A 17,193-nucleotide genomic window follows, 5' to 3' on the forward strand; every position below is an offset into this window, starting at 1 on the left:
AAAAATTAGGCTGTAGCACTGTGCAGAAAATCAAGTACACATGAAATTGTTCACATTACAGAGAACACAGTGTGCCCAAACATGCATGTGCTACAAATACAATGTTTCTTAAACACTACAAATAACTGTGTTTCCAGAATTGAAGGGATCCTATGTGTAAAATACAGGATTCCTTAGCTATTATTACACGAGTTTGATACGAACTGTAGTTTTGGCAGTCTCCAGCTAAAACATGCTGGATTAGCCTGGGTCAACCCAACCACAAAGCTTTTTACACAGTTGAAACTCTGCTGAATGCCAGTTTGGTCTTGCACTCAGTATGAGAAACTAGTACAAGCGTGGTCTGTGAAAGACAACAAATTATTCATTTCAAAAGCTCCTGTTTGGTCTTCTTTTAAACCATTAATTGCCCAGAAAAGGGAACTAATAAGTATTGGTTTCCTCTAATTCTTGGCTTATTGAAGCTTTTCCTGAACCTGAGGCATCCATAATGCCTCTTTATTATATGGATATTCTGGTATTTAACATGAATTGAGATCAAGCCACAGTCCTTTCCTCTGGGACGGCTGGAACACTGCCCTCCTCCCTTGTTTTTTTTCCCTAGCCATGTAGGATCTTTATTTTTTTCAACTTTTTAAAATTTGTTTAAAAAATTGGTTTGAAAGACACTGGAAAAAATAAGGGAGACACACATACACATACACACACAAAGTATGACCCCACAAGCCTTATTTTCACAGGGACAGGCTGAAAACTTCATGATCTATAAACAGCCAGAAATTGAAATACATGCACGGAAAGGAAAAGGTGTCTGGAATATAAAGGTGTCCTTTTCCCTTGGGGTACAACTCAATATACTCAATACCAGCCCAGAACATAAGATTAATGCTGATTCTATAAAACCATACATCTTCTAATGAAAACACAGGAATATCTTTAGCCAAGACAGAAGCAGAGGGTACTGAGGTAGTCTCCGAGTGTGATTTATTTTCCCTTTTAAAAAACAAAAAAACTCTCTAAAGCAACGAGCTGAATATTTTGTTTCTTTACACCAGGGACTTACTACAGCAAGTAATAGAAGAAGAAAATTTATTCATGGGGTTTTTACTGACTGTAATTGGCTGCCAACTGGATCAGAGGTATTTTACCACAAAATAATTGATGAAAGGAGCAGAGGAAAGATACCCAGATTGGGCCTCTCCTAGCCACACTTCCCTCTCTAACCAATGGATAACAGAGCTAGAATCTAACTCAGCATGTCTGTCATGGCGTTCTTTGAAAACAATTATTTCACAGAAATAAGGACAATTATTAAAATGTACTCTTTTGCATATACATCACCAAAACACTGACAAAGTGTCATGTTGAATATATGGTAGAGAGCACCACAGGATAGATCACTAGCATTAAAAACTTTCTTGTGCACTTTCAGAGTGAGTGGAAGAGATGAAATTATCCCCTTGGAGTAATTTATTAGTGTAACATTGTATAAACAATTAAGACATTTCTCATAATTTGAGGTTAAGTGGCTTACAGGAAACTCCTACACAACTAGCAAATTGCCTCATGTTTATCACGGAATTCTTCCTTCTGTCCCGGGTCAGCTATGTACAACCTAGAAAGGAAGAACTGGAAGTTGCTTAGACTTATTACTGGAAACCAACAAGAAGACCATGGCTTGATCTTAGACAACAACATGGGGATAAGAAGAATGTGGTTAACATTGGAATTCTTTGCTTGTGCTCCTCCTGCCTTTTGTAATTATCCACATTATCAAGCCTCAGCTATCTTACACACTGTCAGCACCACATAAAGCCATCTGTTTTTCACTTGGAGGGAGTTTGTCCTTTTAGCATGGTGACATATAGTATCAAGAGGTGGGATAGAACATGGGACAGTCACTCAAGAGTGAGTTGTTTGCTGTTCCTGGTGGATTTAGGGTGATGATTTCCGAAGAGATACTGAATAGTTCCACTACATTTTGACCTAAAGTCAACAAACAGTTGACAGTTTTGGCTAGAATGTGTGTTAACCTTTACATCTGCAAACCTAAAAGAAAGAGTGAAAGTCAGATGATGAAAAATTATGAGGCATGCGTAAAGTCTGTTCAAATACTTGCAACTTAATTTTCCACATTCCTTACAATTCAACTCTACATCTATATAGACAGTATCTTGGGTGGGGCTAGAGTTACCTCTCCTTTTCATAAGGTCTCTTCAAAACTTTCCTCCCTTAAATAGTTAGAAAATATCACAAGTAGCAAAACCAAGTTTGTTGTTGAATCAGTTTGTAACTCTCTGCAGAACCAGGATTCACGTAGAGACCTCTGAAATAGCAGCATCTATGTGCATCATACCATAGAGTTGGCATGCTTATTCTTCCAGTGTAAAGGACTATTACTTTGTGTTCCAACAGACAGAATATGCACCACCAGGCTGGTCAATTTATTGTTGAGATGAAGCAACAAAGATTTATATAGCAACCAGTTGTTATTAAACATTAGTTTGTAGGTATAGATACACTGAAAGAGAAAACAAAAGGAAAAAAAGTATGTACCTGTTGGGTAGTGTTCATTCACTGGCCAGCTGTCAACCTGAAGTGTGGCGTTGCCACCGTTCCTGGTAAAGCGTACCACGTGGTATTTGCCATCATTTACAGGTGTGCTTTCCTCTTTAATAGAGATGTCCACTGTGCCAATATTGAAGACTACACCAATCTTGCCTTGCTCCTAAAATAAAAGAAAAAAATGCTTGTAAATTGCTGCCTATTAGGAGAATGTTCTTGGCCTATAAATCTCAAACGGGTAACTGTGCCAGTAGATGGCACTGAAGAATACACTGAAGCACTGTTTTGAGCCTTGTCAGGACATATTTCATTGGCTCTACTTCAATACAAACATTGCCTTTCGCACTCTTCTTTACAGCATTCACCTGAACATAGCGACTCATTTGTTCCCTTATAACAGCACAGAAGACAGGTGAGAAATCAGGCAACGAAAACCAGGAGATGTGGATAAATAGTTACTGGAGCAACATCTCTACTGATTATTAGTAGTCACTTATTCAGTTGTCATGTGAAATGCAGCCACAGGCAGGCTGTATCCCAACAGCTGTTTTGTTCTGTTATTCTGCTTGGGAAACAAACAGTCCCCACCCCAAAGCAAACAACTGTGGGATCCAGCAAGGAGAATGCAGTTACAAGATGGATGGAAAAAATGTAATTAGCTGACTTTGACCGCCTGAGGGAAGCTAATTGCTCTTAAACCAAACGGAAAACCTTCCAGACTTTCAAAAGACAGGAGTAGCCACAGTCTATTACTTTTCTACATCACACCCCAAGCAATGCCTTACCAATAAAGCAGTGCTCCATAGTGTTTTCCCAAAACTTTCCACCAGTCACTGACTGAAAGGGAAGAGCAGGCAAAGCCAGTCGTACCAACCATAACGCTTGCCCCTGCAGCTCCCCTCATGTAGTTCCAAGTAACGACCATATTCAATGACTTTAAGTTGTAAAATATGCACCCAGAGTATATTCGGATATCCACATTTAATACTACTGATTTAAACAGTGCCAGAAGTTCCCATTACTGTACAATATACAATTAACAGGAATGCATCTTCAAGCCCTCAACAAGGAGAGGCATAGTATGCTGGTGTGAATGTTTATGAAGGTATATTAGATGTACTTCATGGATTCAAATCTGGTGCAGAGAGGCAGAACTAAAATGTATCATATAGAAAGCCAATACATTCGCTAGCCATCCATACTATAAAATTGGCAATAGCTTTGTTAACTGTCTCAATAGAAAAATCAAGGAAGAAACAACAGAGAGTAGAAGGCTGTCTCGTATAAAAACAGAGCCTCTTTGAAACAGCACTGAGGTATACTAAAGGGGCAAGAGACAATTTTGTTACTGTTATTACCTTACAAACCTACCTGGTGGGCAGAGGACTTCAGGGCTGTTACCCTGACTGACTTCACTACATTCTCATTAGTAAATCTCAGAAATAAGAAAGAAACCTCTCCTCTTGTACTTGAGGGCCACCTCAGATTCCTCTCCTGGATTTACTCCTGTCTCCTGGTATCAACAGACCTTTTCCTTAAAATCCCCCATGTCTTCCAATTTCTCACAGAGGCCTTTCCCGATTCCTGCTTTACCTTACATGTCAAGGTTTACTCATACCAAAATACTCATCACAAGTTCCTTATATCTTCAATACTTGTCTCTTTTTTGACTTTTTTTTTCCTAAGACCATTCCCCTTAATGCTCAGACTACAACACTGCTATTAGGAAAGGAAAACAAACAATCCTGTTGGTGAAGAGGTCATTAAAAAGATTGGACTGTGCTTTGACTACTTGAAGTTTAGCACTGTAACAGTAAGCACCCTGTTTTTTCTGTCGTTATAATGGTAAATTTTAGACTCTGCTAAATGTATGCTGGATAGCAACAGTCTCATACATTCACACTGCTATGCTTTGGATGGACTTCCCTTCAAGATATCAATAATCTTTTTTCATTAGAACATGGGATAAGTGGATTGCAGCTCCCAGCAGTTGCATGAACTCAGATACCATTTGAAAACAATCAACCTTTCTTCTCTTATGCTACCCAAAAAATAAGGGAGTTTTCAGTGAACAGAGATTTATTTCAGGTAAAACCATTGCTGGTGCAGCTTTACCACTTCTTTGACATATGAAGTAAGTGAACTCCCAACACTGTTTTAGTGAATCTTTTGCTGGCAACCATATAATTATCTTTATCTCCATAGCAATTAGCAAAGAACAAGATTAATTTTTGCTCAAAGAGTCAAAGAATGTCTGCTGACCAAGTAACCTGGCTACTGACTCCATGTGGTTTTGCAAGGTGCTGCCTTATAATCAACCTCCTGGACAACCTCTCATACAGCTTTTCAATCGCCATCAATACATCAATCTTCTTTTGCACACTGCAGCCACTCTGAGAAGAGTCCACCTTGGTGAAGGCATAACGTAAGCAGGTAAGATGGAAGAGCTATGCCTTGTCTAATGGAAAAGATCTCCACCAACACAGAAGAGGAAGGGATTAAGAGGTATTCAACACAGTAAAAACTGCGTACCTTCAAGCCCTGCAGGCCTAATGAGGCAGAGATAAAAACTTACAAGTGGGGAAGGGGATGGTGGGAAGTTTAGCTAATCTCCCCTGCAGAAGGAGAAAATGTTTCTGATCTCTCTTTTCAGGAAAAGGAGATAGCCCCTTTCGCCATTCCCTTTCCCCAGGCTTGAAGGAAAAACCCTATTTAAAGGGCTAGTGATAACCCATGGATAAGAGGGCAAACTGGAAAAAGTTAAGACTCTGGAAGCGGAGGACTGCAAACCACCAGTGGCCTTCAGTCTGCTGGAGAGAGGAGGGAAATGAGCAAACTGATGCCTTCCCCATACCAAGCAGATTGCCAGCCCCTCCCAGAGCCAAGAGAACACAGCTGTTCTAAAAGGAATATAACACTGTTGCAACTGAGAAAGGCAAAAATTTGTCCAAAAAAAAAAATAATCATGGGCCTGACTGAAGGCCTGCTCCAGCTCTCTTCAGTCTCACCTTAGGCAGAGTTCCTTGTGACTCTTTAACATGAGTTCTGCAGAAGCACAACTTTATGCCAGATTTTGATACTCTTATTTGGACTGAGTAGGAGCTTGTCATGAAAATGGTTCTGTTCCAATTACCAGGATAAAACACAATATAACAATACGCCAAAAGCAAGGCTATTGAAGACAAACTGCACACACAGACTTCAAGATGTAGTTTATTCATGATATTTTATACCTCCAGGGCACCAGACACTACGAAAAAAGCAACAATTAGTTTATGCTTTCCTGGCAGAAAAAAAAAAGTAAAGCAAAACCCAAAGAAAATCCTACAGCAAAGAACAGGGACCACGGACACAAGGGGCAAATCCGGAATTTATTTTCAAGATCTCTTCAATTTCAGTTTCCTACACTACAACACCTCATTAAAAGCAGCTTTTACCAAGACCTACTTTCCTTCTAAATCTGAAAGACAAGCTTTACTGTTAAACTTTAACACTTCACAATGGACGTGACCTTTCATTCCTTTCCCCATACATTCAGCTAGTAGATTTTCCTTCCACATTACCAAACACAGGTATTAACTAGACCAGTAAGTATGTGACAAAGAAAGATTTACCTTTGAGTCACTATCTCTAATGTTTATTTTGTACTTAAAGAAAAAAAATCCTAACCATACAGCAATGGGAAAACTGAATACAGAGCCACACAGAGTATGCACGTTACATACTCCAAAAGGGCTCAAGAGAATTTTAACAGACAGTGTGCATTTTTTCTTCTCTGCATTGGTATTCACTGGGCTGCCCCAAACACTTTCCATGAAAAGGTGACCAATAATTAATGTTTTTGAAACCTCCAAGTGACATCAAGTGCTGGCACTGTATCTTGGAAAAATGAGAACCATTTTATTTATAAATAATGAAGTGAACTCAGCATTCAATCTGTATTTTACTTCTCCCCTTCTTTATTTAAGGCTACTGTGCCAAAAAGGATTTTTAAAGTTCCTCAAGAATTTATCTTTTGCTGATTTGTCCCATAAAATCACTGCCCTCAAAAGCCACATTACCGTTTCCTCACTTACTTATCTCCTTCTGGAGATAAACTTCTGCCATGATGTCTCTAGGACTTCAGGCAAATAATTATGATCACATAATGGAATGGTTGTAGATAAATTATAAGAACAAAAAAAAGCAAAGTACTAAAAAGAATGTACAAGGCCTCACCTTGACCTCTCTGTTCTACACTATGTCCTTCCAAAGGCTCCTGGCAAAGATTTCTTGTTATATGCACTGTTCCCAAAACATTTTGAACATTATTAAATGATATAGGGGCTAATCTACAGTCTGGATCAGGAGATCTGCAATCTATTGCTTGCCCTTAAGCATTACTTCACTTTGGGCAACTTTTTCTTTTACCTTTCTGTGAAACAGATTTTTCATCTGTGACAGAAAGGTGATAGCCACCTATCTTTCCAAGCTCTACAAGCCCTGTAAATCCAGATATATTTTACTTAAACATTGATGATATCTTGACAATCCCAACCCTTTCAGCCCTGAGAACAACTACAGTCCAAGAGAAGCAGGTCCTAAGGTTTTCTCACCTTCTACTTTCACCTCCTCCAAAACCCATTCCTTTCCTCTAAAGGGACCTCGGGAACATTTCTGAGGTCTGACATTTTTGCAGGTATGTTTTTTCTTTTGTTTCCCTCCACCCATGCAGAACTAGAGCCTGTCTGCATGCAGATTGTCAGGCCTTTGTTTCCTCTGTGCTGTGCCTTTACATTTTGAAGGCATCTGTCTTTCTGTAGCAGACCAGGTGCAAAGAAAGTCAAATGGGGGTGGCAGTGATTTTCTAAGATGAGCAGTTAGAGTGTGTTAGAGAGGACACATACGCGAACAGACACGTGCACTGTGTGCTCTGAAAAGGGCTTTACCTTTGGGCCTTCTTTTTCTTAATCTAAAATTCAAATCATCCAGACTGAAAGTATATGGTTGTTCCTTGTGTGCAGAAAGCCATTTCATCTCAAAACCCAAAAAGGAGAACCCCAGGCAACAGGACAAATCCTACTCTTAGCTGCATCAATATGAATCGATAGCTATTCTGTTGAAGAAACTTGATTCCTACTGATGCAAGTGGAAGCAGAGTTTATCCCAGTATCTTCATGTTGTTTTGTTTCTTTTTCTGAAACTAGGTGTAAAAGGAAAAAAAAAAGCATTTATAAAACATAACTGAAATCTGACTAGAATCCCAGGATAACTGTTTTTTCACACTCATTTTACTTCATCATTTTTTAATAGTCACTACTGCGCAGACTGCCTCCTCCTCCCACCCTGGCTGGTTCCAACATGACTAGACATCAGCCCAAACCTGGCTGACAATATTCCTAGTTACTGCTTCCTGAAGATCACTGCTGATTTTGCTGCTCTCATTTGAAAGTGATACAACCTCTTTCAGTAATACAACAAGCCATTTTGCACTGTAGGAAGGTTTTGTAAACTACTACTCTTTTTCCATAGATGCCACACGCATACACTTCAACTCTGCTACCCTCTAAATTGAGGAAAATTGCTTTGTTTTCTTATAATCCCAAGCACTGCTCTTCCTGGAATGGCTTCCTTCGACTTAGGCTCCTCAGACTTGCAGTCTATGTTTTTAAAAAGAGATAGAACTTTTATTTCTCCCTCTTTGGAATTTTTTCCACTTTATTCTTTAAGTCTTTCTTTGCTTGATTTCCTTTGGGGATTTTGTTTGCTTACTTGTTTGCTTGTCTGGTTGTTTTTTATTTTTGCTTTGCCTCAAACTTTATTCTGGATGTTAGTCCAGCTGTCAGATTGCTCGCTTTCTGTGATTTGGGGGACTTTGCACAACAGTGCTAAAAGTACAGAGGTATCCAGCAAAACTGAAGGTATAGTTGTATAGTCCACAGAGGACATTCACTATTTACTACAACATCAAATCACTTCATGTGAACTTTCACTGTAAACAGAAACTCAAAGTCCTTTACTAATTAGAAACGTAGTAAAAACCATCACTGTGCTTAGAAGACCCTTCTGAGCTGCAACTAGAACTAAATGCATGGCTGGACAGTCCTTTCCCGTATAAGGATACCAATGGATTTAAGAAGGGGAAACGTTAGAACTTGTATTCAACAGAGTATAAGGCAGTTACTTCTACTCTACTCTGGTCATACTTAATGCCATTTTAAATACCACCGGGAGGTAAGTCTGAAATCAGAATTCAATATATACAAAACTCTAGAGTTGGGTAAAGGGACAGCTTACTGGATGAGGTCTTTTTTTTTCATCCAAATAACAATGGCAGGGAAGGCATGCTCAAGAACCAGTACAGCCACCCTGGCAAATATAATAAACAAAAGCAGCAAATGTAGTTAAAGAAATGACAGGCACTGAAGCTCACTTGACTCAGAAGCTTTTAATCAGGGTTCCAACACTTTGCAGTTATCTTGAAACATGAGAAAAATGTTATTAAGGTGAAAGGAAGTATATAGGCCAGCCAATCTTGGTCGATTTTTGAGAGCTATTATAAGGAGCAGTAGGGCGTTTTTTGTTATATACTGCTTGTTACTGCTTCCTTAAGGTGCTGAACCAGATCTACTAAATGCCAGTTACAAACCTATTTATCAGAGAGAATGATACACACACAGGACAACATAAATAGAAAATATTACCGTTTGGGGCCATGGTTTTTAAAAGAAGCAATTCTCACAGATACATAATTTATAAGGCTAAAAAGGACAATTGTTATAATCTAGTCTCCTCTAAAATTTTATATGAGGCCATATATCTTGTCTGAATTGATTCTTTGTTGAACTATAGGATATATTTTAGAACAACACTTATTTGCAATTTGAACATTTACAGCTGAGGAAAGAAGCCTCGGAATCATTGCAGTTGCTTCTTTGATGAGATTGGCCCAGTGTTGAACATGGTCAAAAAGGCAAGTGGAATGTCAAGAATTATAATGAAAAGGAACAGTGTACAAAAATAAAATCTCTGTTATAAGTTAATGATGCACCTTTGACTTTAATTCTTGAACACAGTACACAGATCTGTACAGGCTGTCTCAAAAAGAAAAAGAGGAGATATAAAAGGTTCGAAAAGGTACCCCACTTGGAACTGTACATATAAACGCATAAAAAATAGAGATGATTAAGCACTATTTTTTTAATAACTCAAAGATCTACAGATATGTAAAAAAATCATCTGGTAATAAAGTTTAAGCAAAGAAAGTACCTTTTGAGACAGTACATGACTGAATTGTGCAAGTCACTGTCACAGGGTATTTCGGATGCTTAAGATACATTCAAAAATGGACAAATTCATGGGAGGAAAGTCAATCAAGAGCCATTGAATACAACAATGTGAATATAACCTTCTGCTCAGCAGTTCCTTAAAAGCAGATCACTACTGTTTCTTTTAACTTTTACTTCCTATATTGAAAAAACATCTAGCACCATACTTCTATAAATGACTTGCAAGACTGTGATCAAGTCAAAATTTTCTTGAAGGTTCTTACCGATTCTTATTCATATTATAAAGTGAAACACTGAAATTGGCAAAGATTAATGAGAATCTTTTTCATTGAAGCTTTAGAAAGGGTAGTTTAGACAAACATCTGCCACAGCCAGCCTACTGTATTTAGTCCTGCCTCAGAGCAAGAAAATGCTAGAGCAGATGACTTAAGGTTCCAGCTTCATCTTTCCGTGACTGCAAACTCTCCCCCCAGCTTTACAGAGCATAAGGGAAAACTACTCAAGCTCTCTAAGTTTCTCACATGAAAGCAGGTTTTCCAATCTTTCATTTAATCTTCCTTGTGGCCTTGAAACTCCTTCAGTTTACTAATACCTGACACCAGAAATTTTTACCTTTAGTTTACAGAAATTATACAACCACTTTGGTTTTTATGTTCAAAGACCACATCATATCTTTTGGCCACCATCTTACCATGAGGGCTCATGTGTGAGGCTTATTCACCATGACCAACAGTCTTATTCAGGAGTGCTCTCTGGGAGTGTCCCTTGCATTGAAAGATGACCTCTACTCTTTGTTTTGAGACACATTACATTATTTAGCTCAAGTAAAATGTATACCAATTTCCTTGTTAAGACTTACCAAACTTTCCAAACTGCCCTTCATTTTTTGCCAGTTGACTGTTTATGTGGGGCACAGACTATTAGATAATACTTCTTTAATGGCCCATACTACAAGAAATTGTAGCAGAGCAATACAGTGCTACTAAAGTATGGCTTATTCTTTCATGTTCTTGATTTTATTTTTTTTTTTTACCAAACACCCTTGCAATATCACAGAAATATTGAGTTACCAGTGGGATGCAAAACTGTAGTTCTCTTGCTTTACTTTTACCTTATCTCCTTCTCTCCCTTTGCCTTTCCCTCTTTCAATCTTTGCCTTTTGTCTAATAAAAGTTTCTTTTACAAACAAAACTATCCTGAAGACAAGTCAAAAAAACAGACAAGCAGCTCAATTCTGTGACAACTCTACCAGGGTCAGGAGTGATTAAGTACTACACACACAAGATATTTTGGCCAAAGAACAGCATGTATGAGATACAGAAGCTGCTTGGTTTTTTTCAGCCCAGATACCCTGCACCTGCTAAGAGCTTTATGCATCCCTGCAGATTTTTAGGTAACATTACTACACAATATCAACAGAATTACACTTAGGAATTAATTTGGCACCAGAAGTTTCCATATTTCATGTAAGGTGATACCCTCAGTACAGTTTGAGACCTTCCAAATTTTAACTCACAGAGGTAATTGAGTCTACTTAGAATACATAGTTGAAAGACAGAAAAGATTTCTTTTCTGCTTTTACTGCTGCTGTGCTGTACCTTGAACAAGTCACTTCTGTTTCTCTCCCTCCATTTTGTCTTTTTATACTATGAAGTCACAGGCTTATCAAACAGTGTATTTGTATATTATCTACCACAGTGGAGCCCTAGTATCCAGTGGGGCCTCCAGATGTTGTTGCAGTACAAATAATTAATAGCAAGCAGAGAGTATCCTGATCTACAGTATCATCATTACTGTGACCAGGCTTGTACTAAGCTCACCCTAGGCCCATTTCCTCAAACTCGGGGTACACTGTGGCACATCTAGTTGTTCTTACTTGAATCTGACACTTGCTGTGCAAAGCCTAGTAATCAGTGATATTCAGCAGTCTTAAACGGGAGGCTTGCTTCTGTGCTATTCAGCGCCTAGGACTGTGTGCCCAATTAAATCTTTTCTCCCCATGACCTAGGAAAGCACTAGCACACTGCCAGTCAACTACCAGGCAGTAAAATGTTACAAGAAATACATGCAGGTGTGTTTAGGCCACACAATTTGTGAAAAACAATTGTTGTTATACAGCTGGTGAAGCTCCAGCCATGAGGCTGTTAATCCCTCTCATGTAGGGATATCATAATGCAAGTAAAGAAACAGAAATTAGCAGCACGCTGAAAAGGGGCACTTCCTAGGGAAACAGAATGCAAAATGAATTAAGAAAGCGATACCTGTCCGTTGGTTCACTAGCAAATACATTATTCAGATGGCTAATTTGTTCCCCCAACTTACAATGCGCATCATGAAAACCTGTCCTATCTGATGGTGTGAACTCCAACTACAATTAGGATTAAACATTCTGACAATGCCTTTTGAAAATATTAACAGTATATCCTGGAAAGTTTTTTGAAGTTATATCTTCTAGATATGATTCTGGACTAGGGCAGAAACAGGAACCATTCTGAATGTTGACATCAACTTCTGTTTTTCTAAAGGACTGAGCCAATGCATAATGTTTGCTGCATTTTAAACTCAAAGCATCTCTAAGCTGCTGCACTCCTGCATTACAGAAGTTGGCTGATTAAAGGCAGATCTTTACATTTCTGTTTCTAAGTGTTGCCATGTAACTCACTCTTCAGACAAAAAGCCAGCTACTAAAATGTCACATATGCTCAATAAAGAAATAACTGCAGTAGCAAGTCGGATTTTAGTAGGGCACAAGAACAACCAATTTGCTCAAAAGCAGAGATCTTCCAGGAGAAAATATCTCTATCCATCTCATGATGTCTCCCTTGGAGTTTTAATCCACTGGGTAACATTGCCAACAATTTATGCTTACAGAAGCTAAAGTGGCAGTTACGCAAAATACGGCATCAAAGATCTGATACTTACAGGCAGCATGGAATAAACTACATACCTTAACTACTAGGCTTCCTTATCAAGAGCATTGGTACAATTGTGAGATGTCCGTGGGCTGAAAGCACAGCATATATCACTCTGTAATAGCAATCAGGGCTGTCTGTCTCAACCCATAACCCGCAGAAAAGTGAGCACTTGTCAAGAAGATGGCACTGAAAAAGGACACTGCTGTCTGACAGGAAAGGTGATCACAAATACCAACTTGCCACCATCCAATTAACCCAAGTGCAGTAGATAGAGAAGTGCAAGGGCTGAAGAGGCTTTGGACAAAATTAATCCATTTAAACTTGGTTTTGCCTAGAGTATATTTGTTAACTCTCTTCTACCCTTAACCATAAACCGTATTGTAAGATTTCAGAGTATTCCAAAAATACATGCACAAAGGTATTATATGACTAAGCACTATATATATTTTCCTTCTTCGGTGTGTTTTTTTTAGGGAATTCTAATAGAATTTCATGCATCCAGGCTTTATGTTATATGTTCCTATTGAAATCTACAAAACAGATTTAATGAACTGTATGTAATATCAATAGCATACTGTAAACAAAGTACTTAGTCTTCTTTACCAGACAAGCAAGAGGTTTGAGCTAAGGTTCAATAGGCCTCTCCAATTGGACAAGATAATGAGGAAAATATGAGTATCTGTAAACACAAAGAGTGCCTGGATTCAAAACAGCTTATTTCTAGCTTTTCAGAGCTTGCTTTTTTTAAACTGCAGATTTTTTTTTTTTTTAAAGCAAGTGTAACGTGGCTTTTGAGATGTGGTTGGACTCCAGCAGAAGGCTTTTCCAATCCTGAATCAAAGAGGTTTCCTAAGATTTTGAATGGGAGTAGAAAATACAGATTACAATATACATGAACACAAACAGTATGTGAACATTGGAGTACAGGAAACTTATATTTCTAATGAAAATACCCTAATTACCCAAAATAATTTACTTCTCTGCAGATTTTAATAACTTTCTATGACAGAGCACTACTTGGTAAGAACAGTGGAATATTAGACAGCGATGGAAAAAGAGAAGAGAAGCACATAGTGCTTTTGAACACACAGCTTACAAAGGAGGCCACCAGTACCATTTGCATGTCGGAAAGCAGAGACATAGAGAAATGACCTGCCAAAATTTTGCAGGAACCAGGAGAAGTTACAAGAACAGAGCAAATAATTAAAAAGTCCTTGAATTTTTAGGTCAGTACCTCGTCATTTACATTACCTTGACTTTGCTGCCAAAGATCATTTCAAATGCTCATGTTTTACATATGCGTAGGATGTACTCACCACTAAATAAATTCACATAGAATCCTTCCATTTTTCTTGACAGCCTTTATATCTAGCTTAATGCATGTTTTTCCATGATCCACTGTTGGGGGATCTCTGTCTACTATTTTGTGGTGCCCATTTCTAGGCCCTTCAACCTTAGCACCTCTACCCCCAGAGTGGCACTGGCCCCCTCCAATCCCAAAGGCATTTTTATGCTCATCTTCACCAAAGTCAAAAGGCTGCATCTGAACCTTGTTGGAAACAGCACCTTACACCAAGGCTGAATTTTCCTCCAGAGAAAAGATGAGAATTTTACTGAATCAAAATGAGCTGCTAGAAAAAAGTTACGACTTGGCTATTTGCATATTTGTTTTGTGTTGTGGAATTTGCTTACTGTAAAGCTGCTTGGCAAAGTGGTACCAGCCAGAGACCATTGCCAAGTCCGTATTATGTTAGTTAGAACAGAACTCCTGACGTCAAATTGAAACTTTATTATTGGGAATGGATGTTATACAGAAAGCTGAAGTACTTCCAGGACTAATTTTTTGGCACAGTAGGTGTGGGAAGGAGTAGAGAGTAAGGAGAAGATTAATGTCACAATTTCAGCTGCTGTACCTCTTTCTGATATCTTTTCCACTGTACCTTGTAGGAAAAAAAAAAAAAGAGATGTGAAAGGACAACCAATATATCAAAGGAAACTGCTTTCTTAGGACTGTGCTGAGACCCTAATCCTATTGCAATCCCAGCTGCCCTTAGGTGATGAGGGTCCTCTAGATTCTCTAACACTTTGAAATCAGTGGGAGAGAAACACAAGTGAATTAAGCATGAGGATGCACTCCTTGACTCAGTTTCCCTCTCTGCATGGCCACTCACTCATTCGCATTAGCTTCTGTGGGAAGAAGCTATATTTCATCAGGCCTTCAGGAAGAGATAAAGGACCAGCTTTACAGACAATCCTCTATTTGTAAATCGTTGTAGCTACCATTAGGAGCACTGGGGTAAAGGCAGCTCCGGGCATGTGAGGTATGACCAGTACAGAAACAGTCCTAAGATGTCTATTCCTTGGTCAGGGCAGAGTTTTTGTGAGTAATCTGAAATAGTCAATCAAATTTAGAGCCGCAGGACTGTTGTGATCAGACTACACTGTTTGTGCTTACATACTGGAAGGAAAAATGTTCTTGCCTTTGTCCAGCACTCTGTGATTTGAGAACACTCAGTAAATAGTACCCAAGTACAAGAACAGCATTCCCCTCCTCATTAATTATTTTGGCAGCATGCTGTTGAAATTAATAAGTCAAACCCTGACATTTGTATTCAGGAGAAAGCCCTACAGAGGACCCAGATCTGAAAAAGGATTTAGCTTGATACTATATGTTCAGCACAAAATATCATTTTCTTTAGAAATCAAATTTTAAAAACCTGCCATTTTGTTTAGGGAAATAAGAGTACGATGTGCCTTATCTTTTTGCAGTTATATGACTACAACCCCAACTCCCCAGCTTTTCTCCTTCCTACACAATCTACCCACCTGACCTGACAATTGGGAGAGTCAATTAAATTGCAACAGGTTGATTGTGTGAAATACAAACTGAAGGAGAGATAAGGGTGATGGATGTCTGCAGCCAGCTATTACGGCTGTTGTCTGTGGCTGTTCTTCATGCAGATGGAGGACAGTATTGGCAGCATATGGCATGGGAGTTTGGGCTTGGAAGGCAGATACAGCAGACTACTGATAAAAGAAATTTAAACCAAAGCAGCATGGTGGCTAGCAAGCCAGTCTGACAGATGGAACTGTTGACCACCTTCCTAGTTTCTGCACCTCTACACCTCACCCAGATCTCTAGGATGCCACCTCCATTCCTACTGCTTGCCTTTTACCTCTGCCTGCAAAGAGGGAGCCAAGAAGCCTTAGCTGGAAAGGGGCTAAAGCCAATAGCCATTCTGGCAGATGCATCCAGGCAGCAGTTGGTGAGGCTGGCCTGGGTGAAAGTCTCATGAAACACTATGAATACTGCTTGTTCCTTGAAAACCTTATCACAGCCTGGATAACTAAGTGCTTTAGAAAATGGTCATTTGGGCACTTTGGATGGTGGGATACACAGAAGCATAAAGTGATGGAGATCAGCAGCTATCCCTAGAGCGAGACTCTCACTACAGCTTCAATGGTAAGGCACACAGGAGTATGGCATCCCAGCCCTTAGAGAATAACAGGATACCCTGTACATCATAGAGTCACCTGGCCACTGCGGCCACTGAAGCCAAGGTCTTAATCTTTTGCACTAGCTGTGACCTAGGTTCCTGTGGGGCTAAAATTTATTGCCATTTCTTTTTCTCTTGAACAGTTTTAACACTAATCCTGGATAACCTTTCTTCTCACATGGTTCTCCTTGCCCTATCAGTTTGGACTTGTTTCTTCTCCCAGTTGATTCTCTGTTTCATTCCTCTTGGCATCTTTCCTTGTCTTCATTTAAGAAGACCCAAACTACACTGTAACAGGAAGGGGCTTCTCCGAAGTCTGGTAAAATCTCAGAATGATTTCCCCAGACACTTTGTGGTATATTTCTGAATGCTTACATCAAAAAAGGAGAAGCTGGTTTTAGTTGACGCTCTTGATAAGCAAATATTGAATAGATCTTTAAAAATTACCTGCTTTCTCAACCTTAATGATGGGCCTTCCCATCATTATAGTGTTGCATGATAGTGTAAAGAGTTAGTAGACACATCCTTTCAACGTCTCTGCTATACCTATGGTATGGATAGACTATGGCCTTCAAGAACTTTTTAAAGGGCAACTACCGGCCAGCTCAGTAGAAACTTTAATGCTGCCAGTTTAAAACTAAATGCATCAGAAATCTATATAATAGTGAAAATAAAGCCGTTTACCTCTTAGAACACTGTCTTTCACAAAGAAATGCACCTGAGGACAACACACATCTTCAGGATCCAAAAGATTATTCTGCAAATTGGTGTACAATGCTAGTGACACAGCCTTGTCAGGCTACAGTGTAAAGAAAACTATACCAACAAAACAAAGCAGACAGTAAATGTATGGATGTGGAAGCACTTCAGAAAAAGAAAATAAGGAATGCTGGCATGGATTCCCTCTGTTTGTCGCTATCTTGTGTTCTAGGTTTTCTCATATTACAG

At 39.0% G+C, this 17,193-nt stretch overlaps 1 protein-coding gene across 37 annotated transcripts in view; it reads right to left on the reverse strand.

The window, feature by feature from the left end:
* Positions 1-17,193, reverse strand: part of NRXN3 (neurexin 3) — a 1,027,863-nt gene that overhangs the window by 139,856 nt on the left and 870,814 nt on the right. For all 37 annotated transcript variants that reach the window (XR_011324711.1, XR_011324710.1, XM_069783753.1 and 34 more), the window contains one exon: positions 2,557-2,728. Coding sequence is in view for 35 of the 37 variants with exons in the window: in XM_069783753.1 (XP_069639854.1) it covers positions 2,557-2,728 (172 nt within the window). In the remaining 2 variants the exon portion in view is untranslated. The remainder of the gene's footprint in view (positions 1-2,556; positions 2,729-17,193) is intronic.

Source organism: Haliaeetus albicilla, chromosome 5, assembly GCF_947461875.1.
Source record: "Haliaeetus albicilla chromosome 5, bHalAlb1.1, whole genome shotgun sequence".
In the NCBI taxonomy this organism is placed as follows: Eukaryota; Metazoa; Chordata; class Aves; order Accipitriformes; family Accipitridae; genus Haliaeetus; species Haliaeetus albicilla.